Source organism: Nestor notabilis, unplaced genomic scaffold, assembly GCF_000696875.1.
Source record: "Nestor notabilis isolate BGI_N333 unplaced genomic scaffold, ASM69687v1 scaffold4912, whole genome shotgun sequence".
Classification (NCBI taxonomy): Eukaryota; Metazoa; Chordata; class Aves; order Psittaciformes; family Psittacidae; genus Nestor; species Nestor notabilis.
In genome coordinates, this window is record NW_009919620.1 from 51,941 (window position 1) to 70,204 (window position 18,264).

The window sequence follows — 18,264 nt, forward strand, 5'->3', positions numbered from 1 at the left end:
TTTTGCGACTCCTGTATAAAACACTATGTTGCCTGAAAGGTAGGCAGTAACAGTGTAGTAGTTGTGACTTCTGTTCCTGAAAGTTATAGTGACTTTAAAGTCACTGCCAAGGACTGCCTTTTGCACTTGGAAGTCCATGTCAACATCTGTTTGTGGCTGATACACATCTTGGGTACTTTGCTTTTTAACGCCATACATCACAGCAGTCTCAAGAGCCAGTCTCTCCTCCTCTGAGCCTAGAAATGAATGAAAATCAAATTTATAAAAGAAACAGGGGTACTGCATTAGCCCACTTACCTATCACATGGGTGCATCTTCCATAGTTTGTGGTAGCTGAAATGAATGGATGAGGACAGTGAACCTTTCTGTGGTAAAGTTAATAATAGGAGAACTTCACAGCTTCCAAGTGAGCTGTGTTAAAGAATCAAGACATGTCAAATAAATTGATGTAGCTTAACTGATATTAATAGGTCTACACTGATTTACTCTGTACAAACATCTGGCCTGAGTAAGAAATGTCTAAACAGCTGTACCGAAAGCCTTGAACTTGTGAATGTTTTGAGTTATTCCATGTCTACCCTTTGTTTTCACTGCAGCTTACTTAGTAAAAAGCATTTCTGAGTAACAAAGTTTGTGCTTTCTCAAGGCATCTGCAGTGTTTATGGGATGAAGCTAAAAATAAAGAGTTCCAAGGGCACCTTGGCAGCTTTATATGAAGCTCCCTTAGTGCCAGAGGTTTGTAAATACACCATCCAGGATGTGATTGAGATAAATCTACATTAGTATGGTCCCACACCATTTCAGGTTACCTTCTTGGAACTTGTACTCCTCGGTAATCTCCATCATTCCATCACCCCCAACTTCCTTGGTCACAATCAACTGCCCAACATGGGTTGTGTCAATTTTTTCTATCACTTGGATTCCATTTTTCTGCCTTCTTGAGTAAACAATATCACTATTCACCTATAAAATTAAATGAAAAAGGACTGAGATATGTGGAAGTAGAGAGAGAAAGGGAAGCCAGCCTATATCCCCTCAAAATAATGACACGTTGACTTGAAGTCCCACTAATTACTTGCATTGAAGTCCCATGTTTAAAATTAGTCATATGCTATAATAATGACTAGATACATTCTACTAGTCAGAGCTCCAGAATAAGAGATAGTATAAATCTGAGTAGGCTACAGAGGTACCCTTAGGCCTTGGGGAGCATGATTACATGAGACCATAGAGAGGGGGATGCTTCATAGGTAAAATATCTTTATTCTTTTCTGTCCTAACCTATATACAATCCAATTAGAGAGAGACTTGCTCTACAGCTGCTGCAATTCTGGGAACACCAGCTCTGGTGGCACAAGAGGTTAAAACTCCAGATCAGGCCATCTCACTCCTTATGGAGGTATTTCCCTCTCAGATCTGTAGGTCAAACCACCCATGTGAGCTCTCCTTGACCTACTGCAGCCAAGAGGAATATTGTGAGCAGACTTCTTTAAAATCACTGCATCCATTTTGACTGAAAAAAGCAAGGGAGCCTTAACATAAACAGCTTTGCTGGCAAGCCTGAGAAGGAGGTAAAGGCTAACAAGGGATGAAGATGAGCAGCCAGAGCTAGTGACTCATTTGCCAGCATAGCTGGAATCTGGGAAGGATAAATGACCGCAGCCTGAAGTTTCATCAGAGCCAGAGTAGCTTTTTCTGCTTATTACATTGGTGAGCAGAGATTAGAGAAATTTCTGTCATTCTTTAGAGCTGTATCACACCTGCTGGCCTGCATGTCAAAATATAATGATGAAGTTTTTCTTTGACGTGGAGTATACATGAAGTAGCTTCTCAAATATATATATTGCAGTGGAGCCCTATCTTCTGTCTCACCTATGGTCTCACTGATATCCTCAACGTAGTAAAAATTTTCAGATATGTACCTCAGCATAGACAAAAGGAGCATCAAATTGGAAGCAAACGTGACCGTGTTTAATGGCTTGTACTGAGGCTGGGCCACACCTGTACATACCTATGGGGAGAAGAGGGATAAAGTGAGAGATTAATTAAAAACATGTCAGAAAGTTATATTTTCTCTAAGAAAAAGAATTCTTGGGGCTTGGTGAACTCTTTTAATAGTTTACAGGAGCTCCTGACCAAAAAGGCAAAAGTTTTATTTCTGTTACCAGTCCTCTAAAAAACACAGACTCAAGTCTGAAATGACCTAACGGTTCCATACCTTAATAGCACTGTAAAGTACACTTTAAGTCTCAAGTGCTTGAAACACAGATACAGCTGGTTTTGGTTAAAGCAGAGAATTTTGGGAGGGATCAGTTATACCACAGGCTGAGAAAGGTCTCACTGCAAATTTGCTAAGAATGTCTTCGAGAACTGGAAAATTCAGGACTAGGAAGGAATAGCAGTGGCTTTTCACTTTTTCCCTCCTGCCTATTACCTGCTCAGGAACCTTAGTAAGGACTGCAGACATAAAATGAAGGAGAATCAATTTGATCCGTCTCTTGCGTTGGTTCTCTAAAATTTAGAATGCATCTTTGGCAATGGGACTACATCTCTTCTATACTAAGCAGGGGCTCTCTCATGAAGGATTTTTTGTGCGTGCATCATTAGCCATGTTATAACAAGGACAAATCTAATATTTTAGAGCTCAGATCAGAAGGTCCTGAGCACAGGTGAATGTGGTTATCTGGTGCAAGAAATTGTCATTGGCCACATGGTGCCACTGGTTTGGCCATCACCAGCTCATTGTTTGCCACAAAGAACCCAAATTTTGGAAAGATAGCTAAAGAGGAATTCAAGCAATATTACCATCACTGGTTTCTTGGGGTGTCCCATCAACAACCTGCCATCCTCCAAATCCAACAGGAAGATCAGGTCTGGTCATCCAAGCTTCATTCCAGCAATGATAGTTCCTTAGATAAGAGATGGGACCGGAAGATTAAATTCTTGGAAAGAAATATATAGACCAAACGAAAACTGTGTATTTATGTCCTGCCACTGCTTCAGTAATGACCTTTGCTGATTTAGGGATGAAAAACCTGAGTCTTTTTAGAGAACAGATTTTTAGGTTTGAGTTAGGTACTTGTCTGTTAAAACCTGAAGGCCATGATCTTTCATTGTAGTTTCTTGACTGGAAGTTGAAGAAGCCTTTTGATTCTTCTAATGTGTTCTGAATGCTAATGTCTCAGAAAACTTTCCAGTGCTTGGAGATTGTTGGGGTATATGAAGATGTACACAAACTGCAATCTCTTTCCAGCCAGACACCTCCACTTCAGTCTGCCTGTAAAAGCAAGCACTGAATTTCCTCCTAGCCATTCTGAAGCTTTGCTGCCTCTTCTGAAGATTTCAGGATCAAATCCATAACGTACAGTGTGTAGCTTTGTTTTCATGGCTCAAAACAAACATGCTTAGCTAGTTTCCACCTTGGTGGAAAAAAAGACCTTATAAGGCTTTACAAGACTATCCTCATTGTGGATTCCTTATAAAGTCTTTCCAGCGTGTCATTCCAACAAGGGAGGTCAGATCTCCTAGACAATACAGCTTTCCAAAAACACAATTACAACCACTGTGGGCCAAGTCTTGCCTTTAGGGCCCAGGGCAGTACGCTGAAAGCTGAATTTCTGCGAGTCTTTCATCCAGGCACTCAGTATTGAAACGTCCTCACTTGGCTGGATTCTTAGGAAAAGAAAAGCTAAAACCCCCAAAAAACACTACAGTACCATCCCAGTCTGCCCAGAATGTTTCAAAACTGAGCAGAAAAGAAAGATCTTGTAGCTTCCTGCAGTGCTACTGGTGCTCAAGGGAGAGCACAAACAAGAAAAAAAGTAAATCTAGGAAGAGGGTCTTGCAGTAGAGCCAGAATAGTGATTGAATGTCATTACTGCAAAAAATGAAAAGGAGTAGAGAAAGGGGGTATTTCGCTTGCAAAATTATACATATCCTACTGAAGATATGAATAAAATTACACCTGCATAGCTGCTGATACAGCCCCTAAAACATGCAATGATATTAGCAAGCAAAATGGGGATTGTTAAACTCCGACCATTTCATTAATAATAGGTGAAAATCAGCCATGGAGCAGAGTCGGAAGGATCTGAGGCTTGTCTAACAAGACATTTCAAAGTGGAAATGAAAGCTTGGATCAGGGTAAAACTTATCAGTTAGGAGTTAATGAAGCAGCACCACAGAAAAAGAAATTATTCAAGGAAAATGACGCACACTCAGAGAATTTTTGATGCTGCTGAGAGTAGTCATTGCTGAATCATGCTCGCAGAGCTTTCCTGAGGGCTACCAGAGAATGGGGACACACTTCATGGTAGGTGGGGTTTTGAAAACTGTTATGCCAACATGTGAGAGAGACAATCCCTGCCCTGAATCCTTCACTGGTTCGCTTCGAATCAAAGTCAGATGTGTTACTGGCTTTGTGTTCTGTGAAAGAAGAACCTGAAGAGCAGGCAGGAGGGAAGGACAATAAAACCAAGGGGGGGATAGCAGTGTGGAACATGGCAGATCTGCTTAAATACTGTAATTAGGTAATGCATTTTTCTTTCAGTATTTTTCTGTATTCATCTTAGAGGACAGGACATTTCTTACTGGTTTCTACTGATGTAGTGCTGGGCGCAACCGGACAGCAATTTCTTTAGGTCTGCTGCCATGCGAATAATAAATACACTTAAGGATATTGAAGGTGGACAGAGAGATGTTGCTTCTAAAGCACATGAATATTAAGCAAAGGAGGATGAAGGGAACATTTGCCTCTCCAGAATGTAGCAGAAACTTCTCTTTGGTAGAAGTGAGCACAGCTGAGGAGCTGGCTCTGCAGCGATAATTTGTAAAACTGGTTCTGTAGTTCTTGTATTCTGCAGCAACCCTGAGACATTAAAGAAAACAAGAATGGCTACACAGATCAATGTAGTGACCATTAAATATTTACAGAGATAGTTACGAATAGACTAAACAAAGAGATGGGGAAATTAATAAAAGATGACCAGGTGGGTTTTATGCCTGGAAGAAAATTTAAGAAGGGTACTTCATATTGCTCATGAGACAGGCACATGCTGGAAAGAGCTGCTGCCCTTTCATTAGCAAATAAACTCAAGCATTGTGGTTGAGAGAGGCACTGATAACATTATTGAGAAATTAAAGAAAAGTGAGCTGGAGGTGAATGGGAGAGCAAAGGTCTCAGAAAGGCCTTCTCCACAGGCCTGGACATAGACGAACCCGCACGGGGCTGAGTGACTTTGAGTAAGTTTCTGCTGGAGTACTGGTGTCGGTCTTCTTGGACCTCACAATAGGAGTGAGTCTTGATTCCCATCCAAGAGAAATATTCTTTAAGTGTCTCTATATCATCGTTAGGAAGGACAAGGAGAACAAAGTAAGAGGCAGCACTGATAGGCTCAAATCCAGCCAGCTTTGTAAAAATAATTCTTTGTTATAAAAATAACAAAGTCTGTGTAATTTTGTATATGTTTTGTTGTTGTCGTTGTTTCCTATCCTGAGGGAAAAGATGATCTTTAATAAAAATAAATAAATGTCAGATAACATTCAGAGGGAGCCCCAAACTCAGAGATTGATTGGACTAAAAATCCTGGCTCCAAGTATCCCTGAAGTCTGAGAGTATTTAAAACCTGAAGACAGATCAGCTCCAGCAATACAAGACAATAGAAATGATATATAATAAAGAAAAAGAGCTTTGCTCCCAGTTTTCAGGAGATTATAAATAAAAGTGAGAAATACATTTAAAAAATCATTATAAACACCTTGAGCTTGTCCTCTTAAAAAAAATAAAAGAAATAAAACACACATTAAAAATAAAATCAAGGTTAAGACACAAGCCATTTAAAATTGGCGTATGGGCTACCACGGAGTGTTACAGAGTAATGAAGAGAAAGGACACAGAGGACGAATGAAAAGAGGTGTGTAATATATTAAGTCATGCCCAAAGGGTTATGTGCACCATGTACTAATAAATGCACCAGAAGGATAAAAGGATGAACAAGGCAGTTCAAAAGGTAATCAAGCCAAATAAAAGCAAATGCAGGATGGGAGGATGAAATGCAAGTGTAAAGTTGCGTATGGATTTCAGTGGAGCAAGGATGATTTTAGATGACCTGCCCCTATCACAAAAGAATGGAAAAAACCAGATTGAATTAAGAAGTCTTGGGAAACAGCTGGGAAAAGGAGAGGTAGGGAAGCAAAAGAAAATGTCAAAAGTGGGTGAGAGGTGTTTCACAGATAAGGGCAGAAGGAAAGAAGGGATGAGATAGTGAATGTCTGAAACATGGCAATGGTCCATTACTGGGTGTATATGGACTGAGCAGTGGGACCTCCGGTCACTGGGTCTTGTTTCATGTCATTTACAGGCAGAGAGGTTTCTGAAGAGTGACTGCTCCTTTACAGCTCTGTGACCCACAGAAGGATCAGCCTCATGAGACGTTCTGAGGAACTGCTGTCACATAGACCAGATGCAGCTTAGCAAACTGGGAACCCCCAAGGATTCTAACAGAAGGAAACAAGGAAAATAGCAGAATTACAACCCTGGGCTTCAAGAGGCTTTGACCTGTTCGAGGTCCTGCTTCGGAGAATCCCATGGGAGGCAATTCTGGATAGAAGATGGCTCCAGGAGAGCTGGTTATTTTTCCAGGGTCACCTCCTCCAAGCTTAAGAATGGTCCATTAGTGTGTGCAGGAAATCAAACAAAAGTGGCACAAAGCCTGTATGGTGAACAAGGTGGTCCCAGTTAAACATTAAAAAAGAATGCACAAGAGGTGGAGCTAGGGACAAGTGACCAGGAGGAATATAGAGACACTGTCTGAGCATGCAGAGACAGGTTTAGGAAAGCCAAACCCCAAATCAAATGGAGTACGTCAAAGGACATGAAGAGCAGTAAGAAAGGCAAGCACATCAGTTTCAAAAGGAAGACTATGGAAAATAAGGATCTGCTGCTGAATGGGGCAAGGGACCTGCCCCAGCTGATAGGAGTCTAAGAAAAGGCTAAAGTATTCAAAGTCTTCTTTGCCTTGGTTTTTACTGCTAGGATTTACCCTCGGGAATCACAGCCCCTGAGACCAGTATGGAAGTTTGGAGTAATGAAAATTTACTACCTGTAGTAGAGGAACAAGCTAGAGATTATTTAAGCAACTGGACACACAGAAGTCCAATGGGATAGACACAAAAGTGCTGAGGGAGCTGGCCAATGCCATTGTGAGACCACTCATATCTATCTAGGAAAGGTCATGGTGACTGGGGGAGTTTCCTGAGGACTGGAAGAAAGCAAATATCACTCCTTGCTTCAAGAAAGAGAAGAGGGAGTACCCAGGAAAATAGAGACTTAGTAACCTCACCTTGATCCCTGGGAAGGTTACAGAGCAATTTCCTCTGTGAAACATTTCCAGACATATTAAGGGCAAGCTGATTGGCAGTAGTCAGCATGAATTTACAAGGGATCAGCTGTGCCTGGCCAGCTTGATAGCCTTCCTTGATGAAATGCATGACTGAGTGGACAAGAGGAGACCTGGCATGGGGGCTGGTTTCTCTTTTGACTTCAACACCATCTCCCAGAGTGTCCTCATAGACAAACCACTGAATTATAGACTAGCTAAGTGGACAGTAAAGCATATTGAAAACTGGCTGAACTGCTGGGATGAGAGGGTTGTTAACTTCAGCTGGAACCTAGTCACTAGTTGTGTATGCCAGGAGTCAATACGGGGTCAAATACTGTTTAACATCTTCATTAATGACCTGGTTGTGAGACCTACTACACCCTTACTTAGCAAGTTTCCTGACATAGAAAACCAGAAGGAATAGATGATACACCAGAGACTGTACACAATGAGAGACTAAGAAAGCTGGGACTGTTCAGCCTGCAGATGGGAAGGCTCAGCATGATCTTATCCATGTGTTTAAATGCTTGGTTAGGGAGTTGGCAGAGGAGAAGGCAGAGCCATGCTCTTCTCAGTGGCAGCCAGTGGCAAGTCAATAAGCAATGGGCACATATTGAAACATAGGAAATTCTGTCTGAACATCAGGAAACACTTTTTTACTGTGAGAATGGTTGAGCACTGGAACAAGCTTCCCAAAAAGACTGGAGTGTCCATCCTTTCAGATATTCAAAACCCAGCTGGACATAGCTCTGAGCAACCAGCTTTAGCTGACCCAGCTTTGAGCAGGGGGGTTACATGACTTCCAGGAGCCCCTTCCAGTCTCAGCTGTTCTGTGATGCTCTGATACAAGCTTCATATGTGAATGAACCTAATTGTTCTCCTTAGAGTCACTCTTGGTAGCAGAATATGGAAATCACGTAAAAGAGGTTACAGCATCATATTCAGTCATTTTCTCCACCACAGAATGGCTTACAATTTTAATATAAAGACTTCCAGATATTAAGTTATTAATGAAATATGTTGTTGAGTAGCTATGCTGATGAGCTAAAGATATCATTGACACAAATCCGGTACATTAACACTGAATACAACAAGTGTCTCCTGAATATAGCAATATAGGGGTCACATTCACTGCTGCACTCTGAGGAGGAGAGGCTTCAGGCCCAATAGGCCACACACAGTTTCTATGGAACAGAGCATATAATCAATATATGCTACACGTCTCCTGTCAGACAGGAGACAGTAAGAATTTGAGGAGCAACTTAGAGGACTGTCTTCTCCAAAAAAATACAGACTCCATTTATTGTCCCTAGAGATTTTTCTTTTTATAAATCTGGCAGTAGCATTTCAGTAGCTTGTATGATACTCTGGCTTGTTTCTTTTTCAGCTGAACTGTATTTATTTTGGGAAGTACCTATTTGAAGGAGTGACTGCATGTACACAATGTAAAACCAGTCTACAAGTACAGGAACTGGGCAGAAGCAGAACTAGAAGGGCATTTTTCCATAGATACTGTGGTATGCCTACAAGCCTGGGTCTAGACTCGTGGAAGTGCCCATCCTACTCCTTTCAATTTTTAGAAATGGTCTGGCCCTAAGGAGCACAAGCCCATTCCAGATCTCATTTGGTGTGCTTAAATGGGCACTGTATGGTAACATAAGTCATGGGATCCCCTAGGGTTCATCTCTTTACATGACAAGCAGTTCGTATTAGCCTACTCACAATCCCTTCATTCTGTTTTACAGAAGTTAGCTATGATGTTATTTAATGCACAGAGAAATAAACCAACCATAGGCATTGCTGTCATGATTTTTACAACTTATACAGTTGATACATTAAAGGCATTTGTCAGGAGAACTCACCAGACAGAGTCTTTTGTCAGTTTGGTGTCCACTTTCCCTTCATCATCCAGAAAGAAGTCCAACTGTAAATTGGCATTGTTATCATGCGCAGAACAATAGTTGGTGATGAGTCTTGCAGGTATCCCCAAGCACCTCAGAACTGTGGCAAAGAAAGAAGTGTGATGAGAAGGACAAATATGAAGATTGTGCTCATGGATGACAGGATGAGAGGAGAGAAACTATTAATAACAAGAATAAAATGGGAAAACTCCGTCAAATCAACCCAGATATTTCTTGCTGTCTTCATATAGAATATGTTAAATATTTTATTTGGTCCCAAAAATATAAACATTCAAGATAGTAATGGTGCAATGTTTATAACCTAAGCAGCTGATTACCAGTAGTTTTAGAACAGCCTTGCATAGTGACCACACTGCAGCTTTTCAGGGCAAATGTGGGTGCAATGGGTCAAGTGCATGACCAAATGTGATACAAAGAAAAATAAGTTTGAGCTTGTAAGAAATGAAAAACGTATTATGTATCCTAGTATTAGTAACCCAGAAGAATCATGAAACTGTGCTAAAAAGAAAACTAATAGGAAGTATTTTCTTTTGATTAATTTGGAGTTTTCCTGTTTCACATCTGCTGTCAGAAGGGGTCTGGAGAACAAAAAAACATAAAGTAGAAAATTAGTTCTAATAAGGGGCAAAGCTGCATTATTTGCAAGTGAAACGTCAGAATTAATTTGAACTAAATAGATTGCATTGATTGCTAAGAAATGATATTTTGGAGTCAATGGTCCCTTCCCATAAAGGATCTTAAAAGGAGGATAAAAATAGAACATACCCCCCCCCCCCAAATCTCAGACCATCACAAAGTGGCACTGGTGACCCATTTGACACCATTTGACATGTGGCAAATTTGGGAAATGTGGAAATGCTACAGCTATGTCTGAAGTGCAGTAGTGCATCATTAGGCATTTGCGTTTGTGGTGCACCCTGGCTGATAAATAGGAATGGAGCATGGCCCCAAGGAGGGACTGGGGCTGCAGGGTGACACATCATCTTAGCTTCTCCAGATGAAATATTTTGTCTCTTAGACAAAAAAGGTTCTTGTTTTCCAATTTACAAGCCAACTTGCTTCTGCAGAAAACAGAGAGGAGGTTTTTTTTGTTGAACAGGAAAATATTTTTACTGAAAATCCTATTTAAAAATAGCTCCAGTGCTGCAATGTTGAACAGCCCTTGCTCCTACTGCTGGGTTTTGTATATTCATTAGTGTCACTACTGTGACTCCCAATAAAGTGTAACGCTACACATTCATTTCAAGTTCCTGGATGACAAATTACCTGGATGCATCCAATACCATATGTACCTATTGATTAAACTTAATTCAAGTGCCCTCCCAGGCTTGTAGCACATGAGCCATCAGGGCTCATTGAAAATAATTTGTCTGACAATTTCAAGATTAATGACCATTTTTCAGAATGTTTTAGCATTTTTAATGGATGACTATCCAAAGCGTACAATATTGTAACCTTGGAAAGCTGGACTGGTCACAATGACAAAACAGTGGCAGCTAAGGAAGACTCAAAATCGGCTAAAATCAACCCTTGTGAGCTGCACATGGCTGTTTGGAGCTTTACTGCCCTCTCTGTGTAGTGGTCAGTAGCTGGACAAGTTGATGGCTACATATCAAATCAACCACTGGACAACATTTTCATTTCATAATGCTCAACAAACTTCATACTTCAGCAATCCTTGCAGCAGTACAAAGTGCCATGTCTCTGACTTCACTAACTTAGTCAGCAAACTGAATCTAGTTTTGGCCCAAATAAATATGTCCCTCCATTTAACACAGCAGGCTTCGGGCTTCTGTTGCGTCACTCCAGATTCACAGTGGCCTGCAGGCAAAATACTTCGTAGTGGTGATTCAGGGCCAGTACAGAGGGAAGGAGAGAAAACTGGTCTATGTGTCTGTCTGTGATCTAGAGAAATCCGGATGTGGCAATGGGCAGAGAACACAAAAAGGCCTGTGAAAGCCACTACAAGGAACTGTATCCATAGGAAATGAGCCTTTTTGAAACCATTGCAATGTGCAGAGGCTCAGGAGCATCAACTACAGACCATGCAACCTAAGGCAGTGAAGGAAATAGACAACTGTCAGATTCTTTGGATGATGATTGCTCATTATACCACTGCATCTGGCATAAAATGAACCATTTCATGTGTCGAAGGATGAAGCACCTACCAGCATCTCCCCAGATCAAAACAGGAGCCTCTCCAGCTATATGAAAGAGAATATGGACATGTGCAAAGCATTTGACACTGTCCAACATGACATCCTTGTATCTAAACTGGAGAGACATGGATTTGACAGATGGATCACTCAGTGAAATTGGCTGGATGGCCACAATGAGTTGCAGTCAACAGCTTGATGTCCAAATGGAGACCAGTGATGAGTGGCATTCCTCAGGGGTTGGTATTGGGGCTGGCACTGTTTAGCATCCTTGTCAGTGACACGGAGAGTGGGATCAAGTGCACTCTCAGCAAGTTTGCCATTGACATCAAGCTGTGTGGGGCGGTCAACTCACTGTGGGGAAGGAGGGACTTTGGCAGGCTGGAGAGGTGGGCCAAAAAAACCTCAATAAGGCCAACTGCAAGTTCCTGCACCTGGATCCAAGCACAAATACAGGATGGGTGGAGAATGGATTGAGAGCAGCCCTGAGGAGAAAGACTTGGGTGTGCTGGCTGACGGGAAGCTCAACCTTTTCTATGAAGACAGGCTGAGAGAGTTGGGTTTGTTCAGCCTGGAGAAGAGAAGGCTCTGCAGAGACCTTACAGCAGACTTCCAATACCTAAAGGGGCCTATAAGAAAGCTGGAGAGGGACTTTTTACAAGGGCATGTAGGGATAGGACAAGGGGTAATGGCTTAAAACTGAAGAAGAGTAGGTTTAGATTAGATATGAGGAAGAAGTTCTTCACTGTCAGAGTGGTGAGGTACTGGAATAGGTTGCTTCAAACAGTTGTGGCTGCCCCATCCCTGGAAGAGTTCAAGGTCAGGTTGGACGGGGCTTTGACCAACCTGGTCTAGTGGGAGATGTTCCTGACCATGGCAGAGGGATTGGAAATTGATGATCTTTAAGGCCCCTTCCAACCCAAACCATTCTATGATTCTATGAGAAGCAGAGAAACCCGAAACTACATTCCCCACAGCAGTTGTGAGAAGCATGTGCTACCAGAAGGCTAGATGGACAGAAGACAGCTTTATTTCTGAGGTCCTTTCTGTTTTGAATAGCTTCTGCACTACCTCAGGTAACCAAAATGAATTATGAAATTCAATTATCCAGATTGAAGGAATATTATATACAAAATGAATCATACAAGTACAGAACAAGCAAAAATAAAGTGAAAATCCAGAGATGTCCAGAGCTGCCTGAGGGTGAAGAACCAGTCTTGTAACTTGTCATTAATTATTCCATTTTCGTGTTTGCTGCAAAAGGTGAGTGATTAATATCCTTCATTTTTGATAGAAGTATAATATAAAGAGAAGTATAATACCATTCCTTGAGACAGCAATATGTGACAGTATTGAGGCAGATGAAAAAGGGAAAGGTTTCACAGAGAGTTTTTCTGTAATTTCCTTTTCACAGCTTAAATGCAAGGATCAAATCTTAGACCTTCAGCTGTGTCTGAAAAGTACTTGATGTAAAGTAGGCTCCAAGCCTGCAGAAATACACACTGTGTTCCCCTCGTCCTAAGCTGATCTGGTCCCTCCCAGTGTGATACTTAAATGCATATGTTGATGGTGCTTATAAGGAAGATCATCTGGGCTTAAGAAAGATACTTTAAAATACCTGTTCAGCTTCTTCTATGGGCCAGCACCATAAGCATAGGAATTGCTTGACTGGCTCTACATTGGCACTTGACATAAGCACTGCTTACAACGTCTGGTTCCCATTATCTGTATAACACGCATTTTTTACACTCCCAGAGTTTTTCTTGACTGCTAATATGCTTTCAGTGTGTTCAAGTGTATTAACACATGATGCTGTTAGAAAGTGCTAGACAGTAAAAAATGGGACCAATCCAACACTGCTTTCCCTCCTGGGTTTACAACCTGCAACACCCCGTTTCCTTGGAACTCTAGTTTGAGCAAGTGTGTTTAGACTTAACCTTGTAGTGCTAGACAATTCATAAACCAGGCCAGCATTTTCCTTACCGTTCTGGCTCACAAACTCCATAGAAAAAGTTAACAGTGGTCAGTAGACAGGTGCTGCTACAGCGCATGTCTATTTTGCTGGGAACAATCATCAGTAGGTGACATTTGGCCTTTCTGAAGCAGAAACACCATCACATATCCCATATTGGGTAATATTTTCATGTTGCAGGTCTAGATAAAAAGTCCCCTGTTCATCTCAGATTTCCTAACTAACTTTCTCTCTCCCGAACTTACCCTTCTGAGTCACTGAACACATTTTACTGAACCAATAGTTAACAGATTTGTGTGGAAGAGCAGCCAAATCGAAGGAGATGCCAAAGGTTTATTTAAAACCATCTATTTTAGCCATGTTTTTTTTAAGTATCTCTGCTATTGACTCCTGAACATCACAGAGCCAGGAAGTATTTTAGTTAGTTTAACCTAAAAGCTCTCTCTGTTATGCAAGAATCACATAGCAGCGTGGGGTTTTTCTCACTGATACCTACATGTGTTGAAGACACCAGCAAAGACCCAGCACTGGCCGTATCGCACAGGTTGCTTAGAACTGTAATACTCCAACAGAATATCCACGCTTCCTGTCCAGGCTGAAGGTGCGACACCATAAGTGTATGTATTGTCCCAGGATCCAGCAATCACACCGTTATCATCCCTGGAGTTAATCTAAGGACAAAGGAAACAAGCATTAGGGATGTCAGAGACTAAATATAAAAGAGCTCTTTAACCTAGCAGACAAAGATAGAATGGGAGACACTGAATACAGATAAGTTTAGGCTAGAAGTAAGGTAGAAATGTTTAATTATGAAGGTATGAGATGAATAAAGCAATCTTGCTAAGGGCCATGGATTCTCCATCACTGAACAATTTTGAATGAAGGTCAGACACTTAAAAATAGTGGTGAAATTAAACCACCACACTGAGTATCCATGTTGCCAGTTTAGTAAGTTTTATTAACATTAAACATGCTTACAGCTATGCATTTGAAATAAATGTGATCAGTTATATACTGATAAGCAAACCTTAGAAATATTAAGATGGAATCTTTCCTAAGATTGTCTGTTTTTCTATCCACATAAGCCCAGAGATTTTAATAAAATCACTCCTGATTTAAAGCAGATCAAGAGGAGAACCAGCCCACTGTTATTTTTAGAGTAGAAACCAATTTCTTCAGTCCAGCACATATGAAAACAAGAAGGAATTTTCTGTGTAAGTTTCACCCTGATAAGATTGTACAAAGCAAAGAGTTTTGCTGACTAATGGCTATACTGATAGGCATTAACGAGCAATACATCTCCTAGCTGCAATTTGAACTAAACCAGTTGAGGCTGTGCAAAAAGCTCATTCGCTCTGTACCTTTTAATTATGCTAATGTGGAACAGCTACACACCAGCCAAATAAATCACAATTCTCATTTAAAAGCTTTTGGCTGGATTAACTACTGTTTTATAATTAGAAAATCGACTTGCTGTGAACCCTAGGACTGAATAAAGATAAGTATTCAGAGTCATAACCCAAAGGTTAAGGGGTTGTGCCCATCTCACTGTTGTGGGAAACATGCCAAGAAAAGAGACACTTCAAGGGCAGGGCAGCACATTGATCTTCAGGCTCTCCTCTGTCTCCAAAGAAAGGAAGAAGGGGGTGACTCTACCCACTCCGCAGTGTCAGAATACCTCAGAAGGACTCCAGTGTGGGGGCACCTCCTCAGACGAGCTCAGTGCTGACACATTTCAACTTGAGCAAAAATGAGGGCAAGGACAACAGGTGGGGCTTCAATACCTCTTGGCCACTTCCTACTGAGGTCCAGATTTCAGGTGGCCAAAATTCCAGCTATGGCCTAATCCTGCAGATTAGACCTGAAGTCCATTGAATCCTGTATTTCCAATGGTGAACTCTCCACCTCCCTAAAAAGTTTGAGTGGCTCAAAACCTAAGTAAAATCCAAGCCTTCTTTGGCTTCATAAACTCTGTGCTATTCTGCCCTTAGGGATTCCAAGGTCAGTGTATGAGGGACCCTTTACATCTACTAGCCCAGGGATGAGGGAACCACATTCAATTCTTACTTCTATCTTAAGGCCTGAAGCCATATTTCTGATGGCTGGGGTGAAAGAACTAACCAAAAGGTTAAAAGAGAAAGAGAAGTAGGGGTGTATGTGACCCTTCTTGCTGAAGCTAATCTATTTAAGATACTGCTATGCAAGATTCAGCATGTGGCACTGAAAGGCTGGAGATCCTATTTCAATGTCACCTAAGACAAAGAGCTCATTCTTTTAAAGCCTGGATGAATGCTGTAACAAGCGGGTTAAAGGATTATCTCAGCCAGGATGACCGTCAGCCCTTGTAACCATGTTAGTGGCTGACTTGGGAGAATATCTGATGACACTAGCTCAATGACTAGAGTATTATTCTGGGCAAATGGCAGCATCAGTTCAAACCTCTAGAAGGTAGAGGCAAGGACTCAGCCTCTTCCTTCCATGTCCTGGGTGAGTCTTCCATCTTGAATGTAAGGAATGGGGCTGCTCTTGCACCCACAGCATGACTCCTGGTGCTTAGCAGCTGGAAAAAGTGGAGATATGGAAAGTCTTCTCCTTACTTTTTGCTTCTGGTTATTTTAGGTACTTCCATTCCAAATGTGGTAAGCTTTATGGACCCTATGTTTGAGAGAACAACTGTCACAGTGTTTTCACCTGAGGCCAAGGTAGCACACATAAATGTTCTCAGCTTGACTAAGCCGTTTGGGGCTGAAAAATCAGACACATTAATAGTTGCAGTGTCTTAAGACCCACATAAAGTCTCTCAGTTCCTCATCCCAAATTTCACCCATCATATCTCCTTGCTGTCCATGGCAGAAAGTTTTTCTCAATTATTGCAGCTAACAGAAAGTGAGCAGTGTCACAAGAAATGTTATCATGCCTGGGGTGCAATGTCTAGAAGTGGCTTTACTGCCAATGAGGTACAATTCTGGGTAAAATGAGATGAGCCAACATAAGTATTTCACCTTAAGTGCAGCGAAATAAAAAGCCAGACCCTAGAGGTCAGAATGGACAATCGATCTGGCACTGGTTGGAGTAAGCACATCGGGGCATGAGGGCCAGCCAGTTCCATCAGCCTGGCTTTGACTTCTAGTGTGAGACATCTCTACTCGTGGCAGGCAGGTTGGAACTAGATGATCTTAAGGTTCTTTCCAACCCAAACCATTCTATGATTCTGTGATTTACGAGTCACTTGTGACATATTAGGCATCCATTACATACCACTGCAGAAGCAACACGGCAGATTTTGATAGGGTTTCCGCGCCCAGAGAGTTCCAGTTCTGCCTTGTCCATCAGGAACAGGCAAGCATCCAGAATGTTTTCTTCAAACTGGATAAAAGAAAATATAAAGGGAAACAGCAGGAAAGCAAAGACAAAGTTATATTTTACTGTTGTTATAATAGCTCATCAGCTTAGTCAAGTCAAAGTTCTGTGGTTAAAAATACAAATTTTCTTCTAGAATAATTGCACATGTATGGCAAAAAAAAGGTGAGAGGCTGTGAGGGAGAAGAGAGTGTAATTTTCAATTCAATCTCAGTCCGATTTCCATAAGGTTGAAATGACAACACAGCCTTTCTGAAAGGACATAAAATTTTAAGTGCTAACAAGTATATAATAGGAAGATATTATAATAATAACTACAAGAAGCTAGTCGGCTCATGAAGGTCTTCATGTCCTTCACAGATTCCAGACCTGTTAATTTCAGGACTTCTCAGGCACAGACAATGCAATGCTGGGAAGCTGAACAATAAGTAGTTTGCCAAAGATAATTCGAAGACACACTTTAAAATTAATTTTTAAATCTCTTTAAAATTAACAAGCCAAACACTGATTATATAGATTAATCCTGGTCTCTGAAAAGTAGGCATCAAAATTACCAAGCAACCTAAAGTCGTCTTCAAAAATAGAATGAAAAGGTACACTTTCTTCGATCCAGCATGAACAAGCACAAGAATGAATTGAGGGCAGAGGTGCCTAAATAGACCAGAAACCATTTGTCACAAAACTTGCCCTGCAATGTATTTCATTTTCCTGAGGAGAAACTGCATAGCAAAGGAAAATACCTCTGTCCCCTAGAAAATGGTAGGAGACAGGAAATGCACATTAATAAAACAAGTATCTTCTAGATACACGATCTTATATTAACATTCAAGACTGTGACAGAAACTCCACAGAGTTCATCCCCTTGCTATGTTAGGTTTTATGTTCTATGCTTGCATCCTTAAAAATATGATTCACTCTAACAGGATTTTTGCTCTCATGTTGCTGCTAGAGCTGCATTGATCTTGCAGCTGTCTCCAGATGGGTTTAGGGCTCCTTGGCAGATAAGGGACATCTTGAGGTTTGCCTCCTGAAGAAAGTGAGCAAAAGCCCAGACTAAGCTGCTGCTTTGGCCCCCTTGGGAGAGGCAGAGGAGAAGAAAACTGAGGTGCTGGAAAGGAAGCCCAAAAGAGTCAAGACTGCTGCTGATGCTGCAGGGAAGATGGGAGAGATTGGGGGTGACATCCCAGGCAGCAGCTGAGCTCTGACATAAACCGAGAAAACAGAGGCAATACAATGTTTCACCACTCTCAGAGACATTTCCTGGCCTTTTTTTTTTTGCCTGTGTCTCGAGCTTCCCTGGCTCTCATTGCTCAGGGTACCACCGCCGTATGGATCCTTCTCAGCAAACAAGGCAGCACACCTCTCTCATCGTCACCCACACTTGCACTGAGTTACTTTCACTGGAGTGGATGTTCACTAATGAGTAACACCTTATAGTCTGAGCAAAACTGCATTAATAGTGTTTGGGCAAATAG

At 41.4% G+C, this 18,264-nt stretch overlaps 1 protein-coding gene across 1 annotated transcript in view; it reads right to left on the minus strand.

Annotated features, from left to right (window-relative positions):
- Positions 1-18,264, minus strand: part of F13A1 (coagulation factor XIII, A1 polypeptide) — a 57,720-nt gene that overhangs the window by 11,557 nt on the left and 27,899 nt on the right. Inside the window, exons 6-12 of the mRNA XM_010010309.1 lie at positions 16,688-16,795; positions 13,926-14,100; positions 9,242-9,380; positions 2,806-2,909; positions 1,923-2,011; positions 810-963; positions 1-236 (exon numbers count right to left, since the gene is read on the minus strand). Coding sequence (XP_010008611.1) covers positions 1-236; positions 810-963; positions 1,923-2,011; positions 2,806-2,909; positions 9,242-9,380; positions 13,926-14,100; positions 16,688-16,795 — 1,005 coding nt within the window. The remainder of the gene's footprint in view (positions 237-809; positions 964-1,922; positions 2,012-2,805; positions 2,910-9,241; positions 9,381-13,925; positions 14,101-16,687; positions 16,796-18,264) is intronic.